The following is a 23,404-nucleotide window of genomic DNA, read 5'->3' as shown; positions in this document are numbered from 1 at the left end:
TGAGCCTAAATGATGCTATTTGGAATCTTGTCAACCATACATCCTTCTTCCTTTTTAAAAGTGATCTCACACACGTACACACACACACGCCTCATTTCCTTGACCTAGTTTGCACATGATGCAAATAAATCCCAGGTCTTACTTTAGAAAATGTTACATTACCACGCTTGGAAGGAGATGTTTAAAAAAAACACACAATCAATAAGGAAGATGGATTATTTCACCTGGCTGCTGATTATTGGGCCTTCCTCCACTATCTTTAGTTTGATGGTGAATACATTTTTATATCTATAAGCAGCCTTTGAAGCTTCTTTTGTCATCCTTGATTTTCTGCACACATATTTATCTGGCTTCCAATTCATGTTTGCACGATCTGCTTTTATGGTTTGGCTTTAGATAGCATTCGATTGAATATCAGTGACGAAGAATGGTTTTGTCTCGAATATTTTATCATTTGTTCATGCTTATGTTATGTTACTTAATATCACAATATGTTTTAAAGTTAAAGTTCTTTATATGGAGTTTTTTTGGGGAAAATTCTGTAAAAACTATGTTATCCATTAAAGTTCTTGTGGACCCTTTTGATCATTTTGTGTGAGAATTATCTATCTTCTATCTATCTATAAAGCAAGGAACCTCTGTCTGTGTGTGTGTGTGTGTGTGTGTGTGTGTGTGTGTGTGTGCGTGTGTGTGTGCCTGTGTGTGTCAAGTATCTCAGCACATCAGGATCAGACTGACCTGAGACTTTCAACATGGCTGCTGCTCGGTTCAAGGGTGTGCAACGTCGGATTTGTTTGGCCTGCAATGATACCATTCGCAACGTGATATTTTATTATTGCACTATATATATATCGTCCTACTCCTAATTTGGACACATCTCCCTGAGTTTGGCTGAATTAATTTAGAGCACATGTGTCAAACTCAAGGCCTTGGGGCCAAATCCGGCCCCTTAGAGCATAAAATTCTGCCCGTCATTGCGTAAATTACCAACTAATTCAGTTGTAGATATCGCAGCCCCTGAATAATGAACTATTCAAATGATACTTCACATTATTTGCAGTGCTCACAGTTGTTCTGTGCTTATTACAAATGACTGCAGGCATTTTTAATCTCAAATAAACTCAAAGCTGTTTCTAAAATCCTGGATATTCTCACAAAATTGTCCTAAATTACACAATATTTGGTCACAAAATTAATCAATTTTGAAGTGAAGATGTTGTTGGTGCCTTCCATACTTTATATATAATTTATAAATGGAAGTGCAAACTAGGGCTACATATTTTTGAAAATGCTTCTTTGCTAAAAAAAAAAAAAAAAAAGTGGCTGACTTGCGATAAATCTGGTCCTATAGTTGGCCCCTGACCTAAAATGAGTTTGACTCTCAAAGCAGATCACACAGACAAGTTTTTCTGTAATACTTCATAATGTATTTGTTATATTTTCGTTTTGTGTTTTTAATATGTCGAACACCAATCTCTGAGTAGAAGTGTACGTTGATGTTTTCGTTGTGTAGAAGCAAAACGTCCGAGTCTGAGGTGGGTCCATGAAGGCATCACCAGTGTAGCCCCGCCCTTCCTTCTTCAGCTGTGTTTATTCCCGTCTGCTGTCCGGGAAAAGCAGTGGGAAGGTAACGGCTCAGAAATGGATTTACAGCACCGTAGATTCGCACTTAAACGAGATTAAAATCTATTTCTTTTCGATTTACAAGCACTTTTCGACATCAACTCTCACTATCCGGGATTTAATGCGACGTTTAGGTGTTTAACGGCTCTGAAAATGGAACGCGAAGGTAGCGGTTGAGCGGTGAGTGCTTAAGCCTGATTTTTTTCCGAACTGTTTTTAACAGCCAACGCTCATTGTTGTGGTATGTAGTGAATGTGTTTATCACTGTTGGAAAACTGCTTGATTATATCTGAGACTTTTCTTTGGACGTGTCCCATCCGTTACTTATAAAACTAACGCCAGTTAACAGATTTTTGTTTGTCGTACTACTTTAAGAAGAGCAGCAGTATGATGTGTGGAGGGTTACGGTAAGCAAGAAAAGATTTAACCAGAAGGTTTAACTAGTTTAATACTAATAATTACTAAGTTATTACAGCACTTTATCATTAAAAGTTTTTTTTTTTTTTTTTTTTAATTATTTGTCAGGGGTTCTCAACATTGGGGTCAGGACCCCAATTGGGGTCGCAAGCTCAATTTTGCGTATTTTTTCCATTTCTTTCTGCAACTTCACCAAACTTGTCATATTCTAAACTATTTTTATTACTTTTTCTTGACATATTTTTGCTCCTTTTTTTTTTTTTTTGCATTTTAGCTACATTACTCCTATTTCTGCCACTTCTCCATTAAATTTTAATGCCTTTTCTGCAAATTTTTCCACTTTCAATACATTTCCTTATCTATAAACCCTTTCCACCACTTTTTCCTCCTAATGTTGCAAATGTTGACCTATTATTGTCACTTTTACCCTTTTTAACCATATATCATGCTTATTTTTTCCAGTTTAACCACATTCACGGTTTGTCATGCCCATTACTTGCCAATTCAAATGACTTGTTCCTACTATTTGTTCCAATATTGACACTTCGAACCGTTTTTACCACTTTTTATGTCAGTTTTTGGCCCCTCTAATTTGCACATTTTAACCAATTTCTGTTAAAAAAAAAAAAAAAAAATCCCATATCAACATCTTTTCTTCCATTTGTTTGTCACTTTTATTATATAGGATATTAGACCCACTTTAGTTGTTTTTTTAAAAGCCCTTTGTACACTCACTCCTGTAGACTCTACGCAGCTTTCAGCTTGTCCTGAGTTACCATCAGAGCTGCAACTGACAATTATTTTTGTAGTAAACTAATCTATCAATAATTTTTTCGACTAATGACGATTATTGTTTTTGTTTTGAAGCACATATTTTTGAATACAAAGTGCATTTGGTCTTGAACAACTACTCATAAACACTTTAAAAGAAAAATTAATTAAAAAAAATCTGGATGGAAGGTCTGTATCATCATCAGCCATGGATATTGGTCTCATATCAATGACTTATCATATTCAGGATGCTCTCTGTTAGTACTTTAGCCATTTGGGGGGTGCATGAACCTCTCCTCATGACAAACTCATCCTAACGCCTTTGCTTAGGAGCACTATTAAAAAAAAAAAAAGATGTATATGAGTTCACAATTTAAAGATTATATATGTTTATCACAATAAAATACCTATTTACAAACGATCAGATTATCTACAAGTTAAGAAAAATCTAATCATTTATCAATATTATATAAAATTACACAATTGATAGTAGATGAAATCTTTATACTATTCATAATTACTGCTCGTATAAACAGAAAACAAGGTATTTTAATTCAAAGCAGGTTTAGTGAAGTAAATTATGCATAAACAAAACTGAACTAGCATTTGCTAACTTAGTAAGCTTCTTCTGTAGTTTTTTGACAGATGAGCACTAAACGAACGTAGTAACTATTTCTATCACAGTTTGTTGGCTAACAAACAAATCTGCATGTGATTAAACTGAAAGGTTCTTGAGACGTAAACGTGATTTATAATCTCACCTTTCCGCTGGACATGAAGAACATGGAACACCAGCTACGGGGTGCTTGAGCTTACCATGGAAATCTAACTTGTTTTGCTGGTTTATCTTCGCTCAAATGTTCCCACACTTTAGAAACTTTAGGTCGAAGCTTTCGGGCTTCTTCACCATTTTGGTCCATTCTTCCTCACTTGTATTTTCCAAATTCCAGCATTGAAACGGTCAGGTTGGAGTGGTACTGCCCCCCCCCCCCCCCCCCCCCCCCCCCAGTTCATGTAAGGACCTGCACCAGGAATGGCCTCGTGTCGGTTTTTATCCTTTGTTATTGTTAACAAGATTAAACGCTATAAAATCTGCTTCAACAAATTTTTGTAGTCGACGTTATCGATTATGTCAACTAACTGTTGTAGCCTTAGTAACCATGACTACCTGTCAACATTGAGCTGTTCTGCAAAGTTGCATTGAAGACAATTTTATGAACGTGTCTTTGCAGTCCAAACAAATCCGACGTTGCACACCCTTGAGCCAAGCAGCAGCCATGTTGAAAGTCTCAGGTCACTCTGAGCCTGATTAGCAGAGATATTTGAGGAACAGACAGACAGACAGACAGACACATACACAGACAGACATATATTCCTTGCTTTTATAGATAGATTATAGTCTTGTACAAGATTTGAAAGTATTTCTCTTTTTCCCCCCATCGTAATATTCATGCAAACCTTGCCCAATAATGTCCATTTTATGAAATATCATGCAGCAAAAATCCTTTAACCCATTAACAGTTGTTTTTCTCATTGACAGATAATTTACTCCGTGCAGCACCTTCTATTATTCATCACTGCTATGGCCCCAGCTCTGGCTAAAATGCTGAAAAATAGCCATGGGATCCACCTCTCTTCCCCTCCTGCCTCTGTCACAGTGGACCAAACTAAAATAACCAACTATAATCCAGATCTGGGGCCTGATACGAGCTGGATTAAAGATGGAGACCTGAAGAAAATGTGGCAGAATCTGTCTTCGTTTCACTTCCTGGATTCATGCCTCCTGCTGAATACCCTGGACGACCCAGGAAATGTTGAGTTTTCACCACTTCCTACAGAACCCCATCCCTTGAACTCTGCTTTCCCAGGTGTGTTGGGCATGTTTTCAGTCCCTGCTCCTGAGCACAATAGACAGGAGGCGTGTCTGCTACATGAGCAGAGAACGGTGCCCGAATGCGGGCCAGATGGTTCTAATATGCCTCACTCTTCTCGTGTTTTCCCTTCAAATTCCCACTGGGAGATTAACTCTCAGGGCTGCGCTGCTTTGTTAGTAACACCGGATTCACTGACACACGCAGAAATAACTGAGACGGGCCGTCCTCCTCCTGGGAAAACCTGGCACAGATGGGTGGCTATAGATCATGTGCCATCCACAGCTGTGAAGCAGCAGCAGTGTCTCTCCAGGCAGGCTGAGTTACATGAGCGAGCGTTGAAGCTGCAGAGAAGACTGCAAACTCTGCTGGGGGAGCATACAGTAAAGCACTGTAACCAGCAGTTGGAGGGACTGAGGGAACACTGTCAAAGGGGAAAGGTTTCACCTCAATGTCTGAGTTCTCCTTCACACCGTTGTCCACAACACTCAAAACTAAGCAGAAAAGCACTGTTTTCATGGCAAAAGCAGCCGTGTTCACTTGAGGAGGTCAGGGAGTTCAGCCGCTCCAGCCAGGTGCTGCTTCGAGGACTACAGGAGGCGTTGGACTCGGAGGCCACAGCCAATAGCAGCTCAGATGAAGAACTGGACAATGTCAGGAAAGATGGAAATAATTCACCCAAGTGAGTATAATTACATTACATTGACCGGCATTTTTCCCAATTACAATTAAAAGTACGAATATTATTTTCCCCCTGACAGTCAATTACAATTATGTCCTCAATTACTAAAGGTCAATTGCAATAATCACAATTACTGAGCCTTTAATACAGACATGGGCAAGTGGTGGCTCGGGGTCCACATGTGGCACTCAGTCCAACTTTTGGCGGCCCAAAAAAAGCAAACCCCCAAAAATTGTAATTCAAGAAGTCACACAAAGTACACAAATGCACCAAGTACAAAAAAATACAAAAAAATCAAAAAATTCTAAAAATACAACAGATTATAATAATGCACAAAATGACAACAAAGACAGGCACAACAAACAGTTAAAGCAAAACTAAGTAACTTTTTCACCTTAATAAATTCTTCTCGTAGTCCCTGTGAGGGTAATACAAGTGTTTATGGGGTGATTGGGGGGTCTTTCATCACCCCTGCTGTCTCTGGCCAGAAAACAGCACCTGCAAGTTGCAACTTTCCCTGCCTCCGACTCGGTGGCAAGATGTACTGTTTTACGGCAGCCCAATACAAACACACTGTCGTCGCGGCAACAAAAACGCACACACTCGCAACGCAGCGCTCCATCAGGCAGCACACACAAATATCCATCCATCCGTTTTCAGAGCCGCTTTGTCAGCACACAAACACACACACATCACACACTCCCTTCCGTATTACTCCCACATCATTTATTTTACTTGTCTCTCTTCCTCATACTGTTCACATGGTCTCATGGGACTATATGTGTGAAAGCACCCTCAGTGTCACTGTTGTATTAGGATTTTTCAGTGATCGATTGCTACTGTCTTGGGAAAGCAAAGGTGCGCATGTAGCTGTGGGGTGCAGAGTTTTTACGACAGTGACATAACCAAAAAGGGACCTTTAGGGGGAGCGCTAAGCGCAAGTTACTTAGTTCTGCTTCAAACAAACAAAATCACTACAAAAACATACAAAACAACCCATTAAAGATCTGAACTCAATTACAATTCAATTACTAATACAACAGCAACATATGTTTTTCATTTGTCATTACAATTGTAATTGGCCCCACCCCTAAGTGAAACCTGCACAGATACCAAGCTTTAAACCTAGACAGAAAACGAGCTTTCTAAATAAATAGTTTCCACTTTAAACTCAAATGTGTTTCCCTACTTTGATCTTAATGTGTTTACAGCGTTTCCTCTGCATGTGGCTGGCAGAGCGTGTTGTTACAGCTGAATTAAAACGCTTGAGATAAAAACAGAGCCTCATAGCACATGTTAGACTCTTCAAGCAGAGCTAGATTTAAACTATATCTGATATTTTAATACCGAACAACTTGTGGAATTCTTACCCATCGCGTCGTCACTACCAAAGCATGCGTTTGTGACGACATTGTTGTTCTTCACAAACCACTGACCTTTGTTTTAGCATGCAGTGGTTCATTCCATCACTGGAGACTGCGTGTGCACTCACATGAAGCATAACTGGATTATTTAAACAAATCATGACACAAGGAATCCTTGTTTTCTCTCAATGTCAGTTGATGGTTTTATAAAGTTCCTCTACAGTGTGTCTCCAGTTTTCCAGGCTTGTTTTTCTTGGACCATAGTGACATTTACAGTGCAACTGGTATAAGTACAGGGTTTGCTCTCACAGCTGTTCGTATGGTTCTGTCAGATTGAACTCACCAAACGTAGGGAATAAAGCAAAAAGAAACAAGAAAAAAAGCCACAGGTTCCCCTTGTTGTTAAATTTCCCATTACCTCTGCTTTTTCTGTCCATTGTTGCGGTGCAGAAAAGTTAGTAAAAGGAAAAACTTCATGGAGCTTTGCCACATACGGTTTTATCAATTGTTTCTCATACAAACAAGATTGCAACTAAAAACTGTTATGTTTGCTACACTGTTAAGAATAAAAATGTGACTTTCCTTAAAACATGCTAACTTGTTGTCTTAAAAATAACAAAATAATGTTGACTTAAATCAATTAGATATGATTTACGAATCAAATCTAATTTATCGAAGTCAACTTATAAGTTTATCAATGATAGGCGAGACACTGCGTCACCTGCACTGTAAAGGATAAGCTTTTGACTTTACTTAAAAAAAAAATTTGCAAAGTTGTTGCCCAAAAAAAACTAATCAATTAGATTTGATTAAGTTAATCAAACATAAATATATGTTTGATTAACTTAATTAAATAAGTTTTCTTTTTTAAAAGTCTGTGTAAAGCAGAAATACATTTGTGTTATGAGTTTGTTATGAGTCACACCACTGGGGCAACTTTGAAAGATGAAAAATATCACTAAGTATATCAAATTAGGTCTCAAAATCATGGAAAAACAAGTGCTTCTGTCTGCTCTGAGACGCTGGAGGTGTGTCAGTTAGAGGCACTGGAATCAAGCCCATGCACGGGAAGGGTACAGTGTAGGTGACGCAGAGACGAACAAATGATTAAAAAAAATGATTGCCAATTCAACTTTCATCCACTAATATTTCATTTTTCCACATATATTTAACAAAAAAAAAATTCCATTAAAAATTGTTAATTTTTTGCAATTCTCGTTCAAATATAACTCAACTCAACTTTATTTATATAGTGCAAATTACAAGAAAGTCATCTGTGTGCTTAACAAAATATAAAGACCATAGTAAGAGAAATCATAAACACAGTAAGGAAAGCTGGCTCTCCCTATATCACCAACATAACGTTGTCACATGTTGCAATTTATTAATATATTGAGTTTCATTCAAAAATGAATATTGTCATAATGGACACTTTTGTCCAGAAGGGATTCAGCGATGATGGAAGTAAGACCATAAAAAAAAAAACTACATTTTTCATTTTTGAAAATCTAATTTCATCAAATTGTAACTGTAGTTACTCTATTGTGTTTGTTTGTAAAACTAATTGTGATAAAAATCTGTGCCTCACCAGCAGTGAAGCTCACCTCTAAGATTAAAAAAATCCTCCTCAAAAACAGTTTAATCGCACCAGTGTCTTAACCAATAGATAATCATTCTAAGGTAAGACCTGACTTACACTCTGCTGTTTAATATGAGTTTATAAATTAGGGCAATAAAAGTGTTTATTTTTATGTGTCTGCTGTTGATTGTGTGCAGCGCGCCCTTTTGTTCTCTTTGCAGTGCCTGTCTCTGAGGTAACAGTTTGCCCTTTACAGTTTCTTCTCATGCACGGAGGGATGCTTTGTGCTCTTTTTTTAAGTCTTTTTTCCCCGGGGAGGTTTTTAATGGCAGCTTCCTCCTCAAACAGGATGACTTTCTACTGAGGAGTGCATGGGTCACTGCTCCTCTGGAGAAAATGTGGAAGTTGTCAGACAGATGAAAATACCAAGCAAGAGAGATTAAAAAAAAAAAATCCTGTTACACCTTTTGCTTTTGTTGCGTTTAGCCTTTTGTACATTTCTTTATGAAAGTGGATTAAGACACACCTAGTAAATGTGATCCCTGTGTGGGTGATATGAGGAAGTACTCAAGCAGAGGACTATTTAGAACAGAATTACGTGCTGCAGCAGGCAAGTCATCCAACCCCGACTTGGTTATCAAATCTCACAGAAGATGTTTGCAAATGCAATTTCACTCAAACATGTGAATATTATAATAAGATCTAATACATTCCGTTTTTATAATGCAGCTTTCCATACAGAATGCAGTTATCACTACTCCGTCCTCTCCTTTCCCACTGAATGCTTGGCAAATATTTCAAGAATTTTCTCATTATACAGATGGAAGGAGCCACAGGGCGTACACACACAGATGTACGACTAGTGTTACGACTTGGAAAAAAAAATGATCTTTTGTGTAATTTGGTGCAACCAACAGAAACTGATGTACAGTATTTGATTATACATTATGAAGTCTACCTTGTAGTATCAAAGCGTATGAGAAAAGGAAGCACAGTATCTGATCCTCCCATACATCAGTGTTTGAAGTGTTTGAAGTGTGTGTGTGTGTGTGTGTGTGTGTGTAGAGGTGGGGGGTTCTTTGCTGTTCTAGACAAGGTCCAAGATCATTGCCATAGCAACCATTGCCCTGCCACTGACAGCCAACTGCATGCATGCACGCTATAGCAAAGAAGGTGATTGGTTACTAAACACACTCGTGTCATGGAAACAACACAACACAGAAAGTCAACCGTCGTCTAAATGAGGTTTGTGCTTTCAGAGAATCTACCCTGGTTCCCTGTTGTTGGTGTTGGTACACAGAACATAAGGTGTTTGAAGAGTGGGTCATTGAACAGAAGATCAATAGGAGAGAAAATCAATACTGGTCACCAACACTGACTAACACCACTCGTTTATTATTTTCTTCTAACCTTTTGGCAACGTCTTTCTACTTTTATGTCAACCTTTTCATCCAATGACACTCAGACATTTATCAATCTGTAGGCATCTACAAAGTCACAATATTTAATCAAAAGGCATTTGTGTAATTCCGAGATTCTTAAATCCGACCTTGGAGAGCCCCTGTCCTGCATGTTTTAGATTATATCCTGGTCCAACACAGCTACTTGTAAAGTAGCTGTTTATCAGGCTTTCTGTGCAGCTGAGCGATGACACCATCATCTAATATATTACTGTAGGCGCACAATCATCAGTTTTGGTCTCGTATTGGCCTTTTATTCTGTTACCGTGCACACATTAAGAAAAGTACTGGAAGTTAGTTGATAGAATAATTGCATGTTCACTGAATTTTTACAATATGCATGCAATTGATTTTTTAAAAGATATATTATAGGTTTGTGACTGTTATGACTGAGATCCTGGTAGTACTGTAAATGTCCTCTGTCCGTCTGTCTGTCTGCAGAAGCCACAGCTATGACCGGGAGAGGCACTGGTTGAAGGAGCGAGCAGAGCTGGGCAGCAGATGGAGTTGGCTGCAGCTGCGTCTTTCTGAACTGGAGGGAAGGATACAGGGCCTGGTCGGGGTCTACAAGCACATACGCTCCAACAAGGTACGACTGAAGTCGTAGAAAAGGGTGATTTAAAAATATATTATCCCACATTTAATCTCATCAAGTTCTTTTTGTCTTCTTTTTGAATAATATGTTAAGGTTTCTTTTATTCAGACAACAGTTTTTCAGGAAATTTCCTTTGATATCCTGACAAGTATCTCCTGTCAACTGCCAGTCTTCTTCAGAGGTGTCTGCTGATTGCTTTATCAATGAATAAATGAAACCATAACATATTATTCAAAAAGAAGACAAAAAGCTGGAATTATTATGTGGATGTCAAAGTCGAAACATGTCAGGAGATCAAAGGAAATTGCCTGAAAAACTGTTGTCTGAATAAATGAAACCATAACGTGTTATTCATAAAGAACTTGCTGGAATTATTACGTGGATGTCAAGGAAACACCAAAGCAATCAGCATAAGCCTCTGAAGGACAGTTGAAACATGTCAGGAGATCAAAGTACATTTCCTGAAAAACAGTGGTCTGAATAAATGAAACCTTAACATTATATTATCACACATATTTAGAATAACTAAAAGCTTGATAATGAAATGAGAATCTGAAGTATTTGTGTCTCCTATAGAGCGGTGTGGTGCTTGCAGACTACAAACCACTGACTGAGATCCAGCGGTCACATGTTATGGCGAGTCCAGGCATATCCTTCACCTCCTCAGACGCTGACACTGAACCCTGCAGCCCGACTCGTCTTTTACACAACATAGAGAAACAGGTGAGAGGCTCCACGCAGGATTTTATTTCACCCTTTGAATCGATCTGACTCGTGACTTTTGTTTTATTTCAGAGCGCCCAGCTCAACCAGATCGTCAACAGTCTGATGCCTCCTTTTGGCTTTTCACCGCCCTCCAAACAAACGCCCACCTGGAGGGGAAATCAAACCTCCAAAAGGTATGAGTGATTTGAATTATTTTTTTTACTGTAAAATCATTTTTCGTGGTAAAAAAAATGAAAAATTAGACCCAATTTGTGCTTCAATTCCCTTGGATTTGTGCCTGTTTTTGCAATTGTTAAACACGTGTGTACAACTACTATATTGAAATACTTCCAGCAAGATTCTTTTTGTCTTCTCTTTAAATAATATGTTATGGTTTTATTTTTTTTAGAAAACTGTTCCTCAGGAAATCTACTTTGATCTCCTGACATTTTTCGACAACTGCCAGTCTTCATCAGAGACTGCTGATCGTTTTGATGTTTCCTTTGATGTTTTTTTTAAAAGTTTCCTTTGAAGTTTCCTTGACTTCTTTTTGAATAATATGTTAACACATTAACATATTATTGAAAATATTGTCATCAAAGCGTTCAGCGGATGCTTCTGACGAAGACTGGCAGTTGTCAGTTAAAACAAGTCAGGAGATCATAGTGGATTTCCTGAGGAACAGTTGTTTGAATAAATGAAACCTTAACATATATATTGAAATACAGTTTTAACCAACTTTATAGTGAAAAACCCCACACAAAAAAACATTTACTAAAGAAAACAATATATTCATTTTTACTCCTGCAGGGCTCAGATAAGCAGGGATCTTTTTCTGTCCGGGAGCAACAAGAGAAACGCATTTAGGACCAGAAGAAGAAGCTTCAAAGTTGATTCATCATGCACTTGTGCCCGCACCCGACCCTTGGTCTTCTACCAAAAGCCTAAACTGTTCAATTTTAACCCCTGCAAAGCCAACAGGCTACTTCACCAAACCATTCACGATACAATCAATGTAAGACAAATTCTTATAAAAAGATGAGTGAAAATGTGTTGGAAAAAAACTACATATTGTATCACGACCAATTTCTCTATCTTTGTGCTCTAGGACTCAGGATGTGTGAGATCTGACCTCTCCTCCTGTCCGTCCCCGTCTTCCTGTTTGTGTTGTTCTCGGTGCGACTCCGTAGTGTTGTCTTCTGATCATAATTCCTCCAGCAGCATCTTGTCCTCCAGCTCCTGTAGTTCCTTCAGCTCTAAACCTCACCTGTTGCCTTCCTTATCCCTTGGTAGGAAAAACAACAGCAGCAGCATGTGTTGATGTTTCACTCGTGCCAAATTTGTAGAAAATAATCAAGTCATTTTATGTATCATTCCATGTCATTTCTACAAGTGAAAGCTACAATGACCTCATGTAAAGTATTGCTAATATTTGCGAGTAGTAAAATAAAGTTGAGGTCCAAAAAAAAAATGAAGTCGATAAAGACAATATTTTATACCCCATGAAAAAGTCATCTTTATATTATAATTTAAAGCAGAGATCAGATTTTTTCTTACGTTTATTTACCACATGCACATATGGGCCAATGAAAATAGTAAAAAAAAAAAATTTCGGATTTCAATAGACTGTCACCCTAGAACCAATGCTTATATCTGACTAATCATTAGTGATGTGAATAGTCTATATACATAGCTCAAAGCTGATTATATTACAGGGAACGGAGGCATATGCAAAGTAGTTTATTGAAGGCCCAAACATGTTCCAGCCCTACACCCAGACACTCTTTTGTCAAATTTTAAGGGGCTGGCATGTCCACCAGATAGGATGTATAGCAGATATTTTTCTATATTCTACGAGAGTAGGTACAGCTGTATTACTATACTAAATATCTGTTTCCTATGTGGTGTTGTTTCTGAGATATTGGAAGCTGAAAATGGAAGAAAAATAGGGACGAGCAAAAATTTTGACATATTCCCCCACTAAAGTATCTATCCGATCAAACAAAAAATGTACAGTGTGCCTATTGAATAATCACGGAACAACTGGTAAAAATTTCAGAATTTTTTGAGACCAAAGTGCGTGGGCCATTTGTTGAAATGACATGGAATGACCCTTATGTAATTGTTTAATTTCTTGAACCATTAATCTCCATATTGAGTCTGATTGGAGGCTGGATTACATTATAATTTTGTGAGAAAGTGTAATCCATTAGCTGCATTGTGAATGTAAATTATTTCTATTAAAATGTGTTCCCTAGATAAACTTTTGTTGCACCAATCACGGAAGGGCAGAGAGGTATGGTTTCTAAGGCCTCTGATTGGCTGTAGCCGATTACCAAGTCCAGCTAGACACCAGAGAGCCTCCTCCACCCCCCACAACAGTAAGAACAACAACTTGTTCTGTGTCATCGAGATCGGACAATGATTATCACTGATTTTACAACAAAACGAAGTTGAAAAAAATCATAATTCGGTTTGTTTGCCTCTGTTATTGAGTCAATAGATGCCAAGCTCTGCTAATTCTTTATGTTTACAGGCCATAAACACAAGCAGTATGTAAAACATCACAGAAAGAGGTTCACGAACCTGTCGCCTATCGGCCCGTCAGGATCAGCTCGCAGTCAGCACAGTAAAGATAGTCGGAAGAAACGAAAGCGACGACAGATCCAAAGAGCGATGGGTGAGTGCTGAGGTTTACACACTCAATGTTTTCATATTATATGGTGAAGAATTTGAGTAGAGGGTTTGCTGCAGCAGGTGATTGATCAGAAGCACAAGAACTCTTTAGGATGTACCGTATTAGATTTTTGGCTGATATCCGATATGCTAATATTTTAAAACTAATTTGGCCAAAAACCAATATCAATATTCGACCCCTATTTGCTGAGATCAACAAGTTTCTGTAGTGAAACTGTCAAATAGAATTATTCTGCAGACTCTTTATCATGTTTGCCCGCTGGCAAATGCAGACCTAAGACAAAGCTGAAAACTTTTAACATCAGTAATCATTGCTTTTGCAAAATAAGAAAAATACTTCAACTTACTTTAAAGCTGATATTCGGAGTTTCTGAGAGGACGTCTCGATGTCCCGCCCTCAACAGCTCCAATTCCTCCCCCTGCCTCTGCATTCTACCAGAAGCCACGCCTCTACTTTTCTGCACACGCATCACGGAACATAACAAGGTCGCATTGATATAGGTCTATAGGTCAGGTAAGAGCCAAAATCATATTTACCTGTTTGCTGTTGTTTCCGTGCACAGTTCTGCATTCACTTTGATTGACAGTCTCAAAAACAGGAAGTAGAAGCCTATTGGCTGGGCAGACTCAGCGATCATTTCCATTTGTATAAGGGTCTATAGGATGAAGGAGGGACTTATATACATTAATGTATATGAATGACCACCGGCAGTAGACCATAGTAAAAGACTAGTTAGGTATTTTTTTCACATTTCAAAAGAATCATACAGATTTCTCAGAAATTCCGGATATCAGCTTTAAGGAGAAAAAGAAGTCCTACTTAACACATCTACTACCTACTGATCTACTATTTTGTATTTGAGCGGAATAAGCTACATTTGTTATAAGATCCAAGCATTCTGTGTCACAGCTAAAAATGGACTAAAAGATTTTTTGGAAATTGCTTAATTCAGTGAATAATTCATACTTTGAGATTGTTCACTGTCTCTTACCTCCGTTGTGTTATGGAATTCTTCGAGCATGCATGATGTCTTATGAAATAAAATCAATAATGAGCCAAAAGATCTTTAGTGGAGTTTATTCCAGAGCTCTGGCATGAATAAAAACGGTACAGACTAAGTGGTCTCTCATGAAAAGAAAAGGCATTTTTCATACAGTAAAAGCACAGTTTCTTATAGAATACAAAATTGAAGGCTGCTATTGGCTAATCACATAAACAGAGCTCAGGACACATGCATGAAAATGTTACTAGACTGTCTGACACTGGTGGAGAAAATGTGTGAGAACAAAAAGTGTTTGTGAACTTGTCTGTGGAGAAACACAACACGGGGAAACAGAGTTCTGAGAAGCAGGGAAGGAGAAATATACATATATAAGCATTTATATTGGCATTTATATGCACTACTGCAATACTATTACAGTTGGTTTACAAGCACTCCTGCAGACTGCTTCACACACACAAAATGGCGGTGCTTAGCCACGCCTCTCCACGAGTGAAGAGGCATCTACGTTTATAATGTCTGTGTTGATGAAAGAAGCAAAGCCTGTTATTTTATCTGTCAAATACATCGGCCTAGTGTCCAATACCGATTTGAAAGCTAATATCGTCCGATATTGATAACGATAATATTGTGCATCACTATAGTACACTGTATTAGTGCTGCACTGTAGTAACTACACGAGTCATTACAGGTGAGTTTTAAAGATCCACCAACATAAATGAATAGGGATGTCCCGACATGATACTGATATTGCAGCCTTGCGTATCGGCCGATACCGATATTGATTCGATATCAACATGAATCATACATACTTTTTTTTTTCTTTCTTTCTTTCTTTCTTCAATAAAAAAATTACAATTACTTATTTTGTAGTGTGGAATATTAGAAAAGGCTTGATCAAGTGATGTCACTCAAACAGAGATCAATAGTCAGCAACAGTAGGTATGACAAAAACTGACCCATTTATTATTAACCAATTGGTTACATTATTTTTAACCTTCAATATAATATGTAGAGTATTGTACAATTGAATGAATAAATGAAAAATGAATTGAAAAAAATAAATAATCGGAAATGCAGAAATTTGAATCCGATATCCGTTTCAGGGTGCCGATGAATTAATATCCTAGTTTTATTCTGTTTTGAACATGAAGCTGGCAATTGGGCTACACAATGTTTCTCATCTGTAAAGATTTTCACTTTAATACCACTCCTGTTAATTTGAGAACATTCGATTTAATGATCGTGTGTGTGCGTGTGTGCGTGTGTGTGTGTGTGTGTACACTAAGGTGAAGATATCTCACATCTGCTCTGTGATCTGACTGAAAGCTCTGATGATTTCGAGGAAAGTCGAGCACAAGTTTTACTGAAGCCAAGCGTGCAGGTAACTCACACAGTGTCGCTTCATCATTATTAATGATGTAAACAGTCTTTATTATGCTTCATTCAGAAGTGAAACTGTACTGCGCTGTCACTTTGTCTAACCGTTGCTCCTTCACTCAACCACATTTCCATCCAGGGCTTAGTGCGCAAACACCAGGTGGAGAGTGAGAGTGTGTTTAACATCAACAATGTTTTCCTGCCAATATCATTGAGGAAAGTGGAGAAGCTTCAGTGCAAACACATTGTGACACCTAGGTATGGAATAAAGTAGTTTATTGGTTCATATCAAACTGTCCTGCTTCTATAGAGACTTTCTTCATCTGGTATTACATGGCATTTGCATGGATGTAAATTCTAACTGTATGTATTCAAATTAGGGGAAAGTCAGACATTGGATCTAAACCAGGGTTAGGGCTGCTCAATTAATCAAAATTTGATTACGATTTGGATTTTTACACTCAAAGATTACAAAAATAACAAAATAAAATATATATATATATATAAATATATATATTTATTATTATATTTTACATATGTTTTATTCGCTAAATAAAACAAACCCACTATTTTGGACATCTACAAATAATAAAGCTTGGCACACACATGTTGTTTAATCTGCGCACATGCAAGCTCCTCCCCTCCACCCCACCCCTCTCAAAGCCAAAGCTAGCCTCCAGGCCAACATGAGGAAAGTTGTTGCTCGTGGTCTTGAAACATGGCAGGAGAAACGCAGCAAAACGCTTGGTAAACAAGCGAGGCAAGTCAAATTATCTTATATAAGAACATTTTGGGTTTGATGATGAAGACCTAGAGCAACGACACATCACGTGCAAGAAGTGTTTTGTTTTGTGCAAAAGTGAACATACTTGATTTTATTGTTTGAAGGATTTTATTTATGCTTAAAGAATATATTTTAGGTTTTTTTGTACAAAAAATAATTAACTTTTTGGTGGACAATTAATCGTTTGAATAATTGTGATTTCAATGATGACTACAATAATTGTGACTGTAATTTTTTCTGTAATCGAGCAGCCCTGACCGGGGGTGAACCTTGTGGTTTGAGTTGGTTTTTAACACTGATGCTCTTTGTGTCATCCAATGATACTGTCTTTGTTACAGTTGGCGAGTTATTGAGATGGATCCACTCCACGATGACGTCCCTGACGATGCAAGGGTAAAGTTTGGACTCAAGTCTTTAGATTTTTTGTCAAAAAAAACCCCATCATTTCCTTTAGTGTTGTGTTTGTGTGTAGGAGGAGGATTTGAGTGATAAAACCTTTACTCAGAGACATGAGCCTTTGGAGCTGAAAGAGAAACTCCTCTGGTCATCGTGGGGAAAGAGGAAAGGCTGCAGTCGCCCCACTGGGTAGATACGCACGCACGCACGCACGCACGCACGCACGCACGCACACACACACACACACACACACACACACACACACACACACACACACACACACACAAACACAAGAAGTCTTATTTCTTACCTAATGCAGTGCTTTTTTTTTTTTTAAACCTATTAAATGTTAATTAGTGTTTGCCATCAGGGTTGGGGTCGATTACATTTTTCAGTTACAATTATGTTTTCAATTACCCATGTTCAATTACAATTCAATTATGATCATTTTTTATCCTCAGAAAGTCAATTACAATTTAATTCTCAATTACTAAAGTTAATTTAAAATTAATCACAATTACAGAGCCTGAACTATGTACCCTAATAAAAGTCAATCTTCCTCTTGTGTTAGCTTTCTGTTAGCATCAACTGTAAAATACACTAAAAACAAACGTCTATCATCTAATTTCTTTCCTATCTATTGGTTACCTTGTTTGTTTTCCTAATCAATGAAAATATAGGTTTTAATATTTTTGGTGTGGGCGTCTGAGTCTTTTTTGTGTCTGTTTATTACTTGATTTATATAATTTTTTAAATGGTAAAATGTTGGGAAGCTTGATATGAAACATATTTTAATGATTATTAACTACATATGTGTAGAACTGTACATAGAACTGTAACATGGCAGTTTAGTGTTAAATTATATTTGACTATTTTTATAGAATTTTCATGACAATTACAGTTATCTGATTACGACAGCAACAGATTTTTAAAATTAAAATTACAATGGTAATGTGCCATAATTGTAACTAATTATCAGTTAAGTTTGCCATATTTGCTCTTTTATCATAAAAAAGCAAAAGGCACATTTTTTTAACCCAGTTTGAGTCACACTGTGTAAATCTGTGCAGCTGTTTCATAGTAAACATTCTGATTGGATCTCACGGACTGCGCTTGTTTTCTCCACCCCAGCTCAGGCAGCAGGATGTCAGGCTGTGGGGGCGGGACGTGCACATTAGGAGAGGAGAGCTTTTTAGATAGAAGCTCCGTTCAGCTGGACGTCAACGAACAGCCGCCGTCGGAGGAGGACGAGTGGCTGGTAAGATAACACGTGTGCCAAACTCAAAGTCTGGGGGCCAAATCCGGCCCTTTTGACCAGTGGTTCTCAAACTGTTTTTGCTCAAGTACCCCCTTTCTCTTATCCTGAATCCAAGTACCCTATTTGTCCAATTACAACATTTTGCTCAGAATACTATGAAAAACAACTATAGAGCATAATGATGAAATAAATCAGTATTAACATACATTTTAAAGAATTCCATTGTAAATAAGTAGAATGAAACAGTATTCAGTGTCTGATAAATAGATTTATTTCTATAGTTTTTATCAATTCCGGTTATCTCCCGCCTGGTGTGGTACCAAGACCGTCCCTTGTATTTTCACTTCATGTTCTAATCAAGATCATTTACATCATCATTGTTATGATTATCATTTTTAGCGAGAAATAAACATTATAAAACCCCATATTTTTTATTCTTTCTTTGTTCATTTTCCACTTTCTCTTTCTCAAGTACCCCTTGTAGTGCCATTGCCTACCCCTAGGGGTACACATACCCCCATTTGAGAAAGACTGTTTTAGAGCATACAATTCGGCCTGGGGGAGAAAATAAAACTGACAGAGAAACCATTAATCATTGTGTGTAAATTACCAACAAATGACAGAGATGGTAATAGTTAAGATGATCAACAGTTGTTGAAAAGTCAAAAACATGGCAGATTAGCACTAATTGTGACATTGATGCTACTGTGCTGATGTTTTTCCCAACACTGCCACCTCTGTACACTAATACTATGTCATTATATTTTATTAATTGCAATGTGGTCGTACCAGATTTAGCAGCTAGCTTATTTCTAGCTCACCTAAAGCGGCCACTTTAGGCTTGACTCAACAAAGAGTATGCCCACTGCCTTGCATAATCCCGTGGGCTGCGCCAATAAAACAACCAGGCTTCTCATGATTGGGAATGGGACAGGTGTCACTGAAGAGGTTGGTATAACCGCAGAAATGCCGGTGGAGGACTCCACCCAGCCATAGAGAACATCAAAGGAAGAGATCAATGAGCAGACACTTCCTAGGGAGAAAAAGATCAAAAGGCTCAGACCGAGTGTTAAGTGGCCCAAAGCTGCAGATAGAGAGTGGCAAATAGTTATGGGACGCAAGCTCATGCTTGATCACCTTGTAGCTGGCCACCTTTGATGCAGGTGTCTACAGTTAAAAAGGCCAAAACACCCCCTGATTCAAAGAAACACTACTAATGATGCGTCCCAAAATTTACATCCTCCCCATATGTGAGACACAGCTCCCACACCACACTCAAAAGATAAAACTCATGTTACTACCATCTTTTGGCACAAAAGACAGTTTAACATCACGGCCCGTGTTTAATGATTCTGATTTTATCTCTAATAATGACTAGTAATGAATAAAAAACATAACATCCAGTCAGTCATACCTAATTATTAACTGTATATCCAATTGATCTTTTTTTCTTTATTGAATGATAACTCCTTTTTTATGGTGAATTTTACTGTGTATTAAATTTGTGAAAATGGATTAAACTCAGGGCAAATTGAACACAGCCCTATAACCTATAGTTTTAAAACATGACCATGTCTGAAGGATCATTATTACTGTTTCTCTTACATTCAACACTATGTTGTTCATCCTTGTGCAGAAAAGACAAATAAAAACCCACTCGTTGTGTGTGGAGCTGTAAAGCTTCAAAGAGTCCTTGAGAGCCCACACGGATGCTCTCGTTCACTGGGATCATTGAGTGATTGGAGGTGATCTCAGCCACTCGCCTCTGATTGAAGAAGGATTCAGTCACGTCCAATCAGAACCTCCCGCCTCGCTGTTTAGCTCTGTAGATATACAGCATAGCATACAAATCATCAATATACTTTCCAGGGGTTCTCAACCTTGGGGTCAGGATCCCACTTGGGGTTGCGAGACACTGGGAGCGGGCCACCAGATGCCTTAAAGAAACTAAGAATAATTTTTTTCAACACTTTGAGGCCAATTTCAGCAACTACACCAAAATCTTTTTTGCTGCATTACTCCTGTTTTTGCCACTTCTCCAATACATTTCAATGCCTTTTCTGAACATTTTTTTTTTCCACTTTCAAGATATTTTCAGCACTTATAAACCCTTTCTACCACTTTGCCCATCTAATGTCACATATGTTGACCCATTATTGTCACTTTTAACCTCTTTTCACCGTTATTTTTTTTTCAGTTTAACCACATTCACGATTTGTCATTCCCATTATTTGCCAGTTTAAACTAATTGTTCTGCAGTTTTTTCACTGACTTTGTCTTGACCCCTTCTCCCACTTTTAAGCCAATACTGACACTTTGAACCCTTTTTACCACTTTTTCTGTCCATATTTGGCCACTCTAATTTGCAACTTTTAACTAATTTCTGCAGTTCTTAAAATCCCATTTCACACCACTTTTTCCACCAATTTTTGGTCATTTTTTACCCATTTTATTTCTGATTAAAACAAGGATTTACATATTTAAGATGACTATATACTAGGGTGAAAATAATAATAAAGTTAAGTATAAGTCATTTATTTATAAAGCGCTTTTTGCAGTTCCTGGATAACAGTGAATATTATTCAGATAAATAAATAAATAAATAAATAAATAAATAAATGTGGTTATTGCTGATTCATAGAACATTGGGCCATCATTTTGCTGACCCTGTCTCCACATGACTGTTCTTCAGTATTCATGTCTGTGTTCAACCACCTTAGGACCACCAATCTCTGTACATTTTGTGTTTTTAGCTTTCAAATCCAACTAAATGAAGCTATTAGAAACTAAATGACATGTTCTCTTCTGTTTGTTGTCCTGCAGCCTCGGACACCGTGGAAGCCCCGAATTTTTCCTTTAGATGTGATTGAGGAAGCCCTTTTGCTGTCAGATGGGTTGCATGAAGCTCCATCAGAAGGTTGGGACTCCATCATGGTTTCCGTACCAAAGAACTCCAGCTCCCACCTCTCCCCAGCTCCCTCGTCTCGTGTTGGACTCGCATCTCAAGGAAAACCAGAGTGAATGTGATCGTTCATGTTCTGCTCAGATTCACATTTAATCACCTGCACGTCTGCTTACAACAGGAAGCACAAATGGAAACCTTACTTGAATGACATAACTTAATCATCCGATTCCATACATGCTTTTATAATAAAATACTTCATAATATTTTTTATATAACTTATGTCTTATAGTAGATCTAAACCTATTTAAGAAGTTCCTTTAGATTTTAAGGTACTGTGTATAGAGTAAAATCTATAGCAAGTCATTCATATTAGTGACACTTATTTTATCTGTTGTTGTACACTATTGTATTAAATTGTTCATTTAGATCAAAGATGTGGCTTTTACGGTAGGTTGCTGTTTTTGTTTGTCTTTTTGTCTTTATATGTAAAAAATAAAGGCGTAATGCTGAGATTTTATAAATATTTTTTTTAAATGGTAATAAACATTAGTAAATAATAATGTCATGAATTGTTATTGTGTTTGACTGACGTAAAACTCAATGCCTATGGGGCCAATTTTGGCCCTTTAGAGCATCCAATTTGGCCCACAGGAAGAAGTCAAAAATAAAAAAAATGACACAAAAAACATGAACAATCAATGTGTAAAACATATATTATCAGCTAAATTGATTTTAGATAATGCAGTACCTCAAAATACACAAATTCAATGAAACTTTACAATATTTGCGAAGGGCTCACATGTTTATATCACATGATGGCAGTCGTCTTTTTTCTTTTTTTTTTTTTTAAAGCAAATTGTTGAAAAGCTAAATTTTTCCCAAATCCTGCTAATTTTGTCCAATTATTCCACAACGTTTCCCCAAAATTATTCACAAAATCAAGTAAATTTAAGTGATCTGTACCATATTGGATATTGTTGTTAAAATTTCTGGTTTTCCTGCCTGTAAACTGTGGCCCATTTGAAATTAATTGGCTCCTTGGTATTTGACCCCTGAATTAAAATGAGTTTGACACCCCATGTAATGAAATCAAAACAGTTACACGACTGACCTCTACTGGTGAAATAGGAAAATTGACCTTAAGGGGGCTGTAATTTAATTTGAGGCATCCTTTATTTATTTATCAAAGGATGTTTATTAGTGTGAAACAAACCAGTTAATAGCAAGTGTAATGTGTAGATAGAAATATAATCAAAATTCCAGCAATATTTTTTGAATAGTATGCTCTCACTTATTCAGACAACTGTTCCTCAGGAAATCCACGTTGATCTGATAGATTTTAACTGACAACTGCCAGTCTTTGTCAGAGGTGTCTGATGATTGCTATGATGTTTCCTTTGAAGTTTCCTTGATTTCCGCGTAGTAATTCCAGCAAGACTATTTTTGTCTTCTTTTTGAATAGTGTGTCAAGGTTTCATTTATTCAGACGACTGTTTCTTCAAAGGAAACATCAAAGTCATCAGCTTAAGCCTCTGATGAAGACTGGCAATTGACAGTCGAAACATGTTAGGCGATCAAACTGGATTAGCTAAGGAGCAGTTGTCTGAATAAATGAAATCTTAACATATAATTTGAAAAAAATGTTGCTGGAATTGCTACTTATATGGGGAAGACAAGGAAACTTCAAAGGAAACATCAAAGCAATCAGCAGACACCTATGACAAAGACTGGCGGTTGACAGTCGAAACATGTCAGGAGATCAAAATGGAAACCTTAACATAAAAATATAATAGTCCCTTCAATTTTATGAATATTTTTTATTTATTTTAGTGGGTGTTTAAATGTTTTAACATTTAATATAAATAAATATATATCCACTAAAAAACCCTTCTCAAAAGTATGTTTCTGGCCTTTCC

At 37.4% G+C, this 23,404-nt stretch overlaps 1 protein-coding gene across 4 annotated transcripts; it reads left to right on the top strand.

Moving 5' to 3' along the window:
* Positions 1-1,493: 1,493 nt before the first annotated feature.
* Positions 1,494-22,046, top strand: kansl1l (KAT8 regulatory NSL complex subunit 1-like). Of its 4 annotated transcripts, none has more exons than XM_028435714.1 (15): positions 1,494-1,627; positions 4,352-5,364; positions 10,209-10,356; positions 10,939-11,085; positions 11,158-11,261; positions 11,878-12,082; positions 12,176-12,356; positions 13,326-13,448; positions 13,604-13,747; positions 16,055-16,149; positions 16,285-16,403; positions 17,268-17,322; positions 17,402-17,514; positions 18,457-18,583; positions 21,407-22,046. In XM_028435714.1, the coding sequence occupies exons 2-15, from the start codon at positions 4,394-4,396 to the stop codon at positions 21,602-21,604; spliced, it is 2,730 nt and encodes a 909-aa protein (XP_028291515.1). In that variant the 5' UTR covers positions 1,494-1,627; positions 4,352-4,393; the 3' UTR covers positions 21,605-22,046. The 4 variants fall into 4 exon arrangements, with proteins under 4 accessions (XP_028291515.1, XP_028291516.1, XP_028291517.1 ...); XM_028435715.1 differs by having other exon boundaries at positions 1,565-1,803; positions 16,061-16,149; XM_028435716.1 differs by having other exon boundaries at positions 1,565-1,803; positions 17,435-17,514.
* The last annotated feature ends 1,358 nt before the right edge of the window (positions 22,047-23,404 follow it).

Source organism: Gouania willdenowi, chromosome 21 (genome assembly GCF_900634775.1).
Source record: "Gouania willdenowi chromosome 21, fGouWil2.1, whole genome shotgun sequence".
NCBI lineage: Eukaryota > Metazoa > Chordata > Actinopteri > Blenniiformes > Gobiesocidae > Gouania > Gouania willdenowi.
This window is presented reverse-complemented; position numbering and strand designations above follow the sequence as displayed.

Coding starts and splice junctions, on each gene's coding strand:
- kansl1l (XM_028435714.1), top strand. CDS start 4,394: ATGGCCCCAGCTCTGGCTAAAATGCTGAAAAATAGCCATGGGATCCAC. Junction 11,086..11,157: donor TACACAACATAGAGAAACAG/GTGAGAGGCTCC, acceptor GTTTTATTTCAG/AGCGCCCAGCTCAACCAGAT. Junction 12,357..13,325: donor GTTGCCTTCCTTATCCCTTG/GTAGGAAAAACA, acceptor TGTGTTCCCTAG/ATAAACTTTTGTTGCACCAA.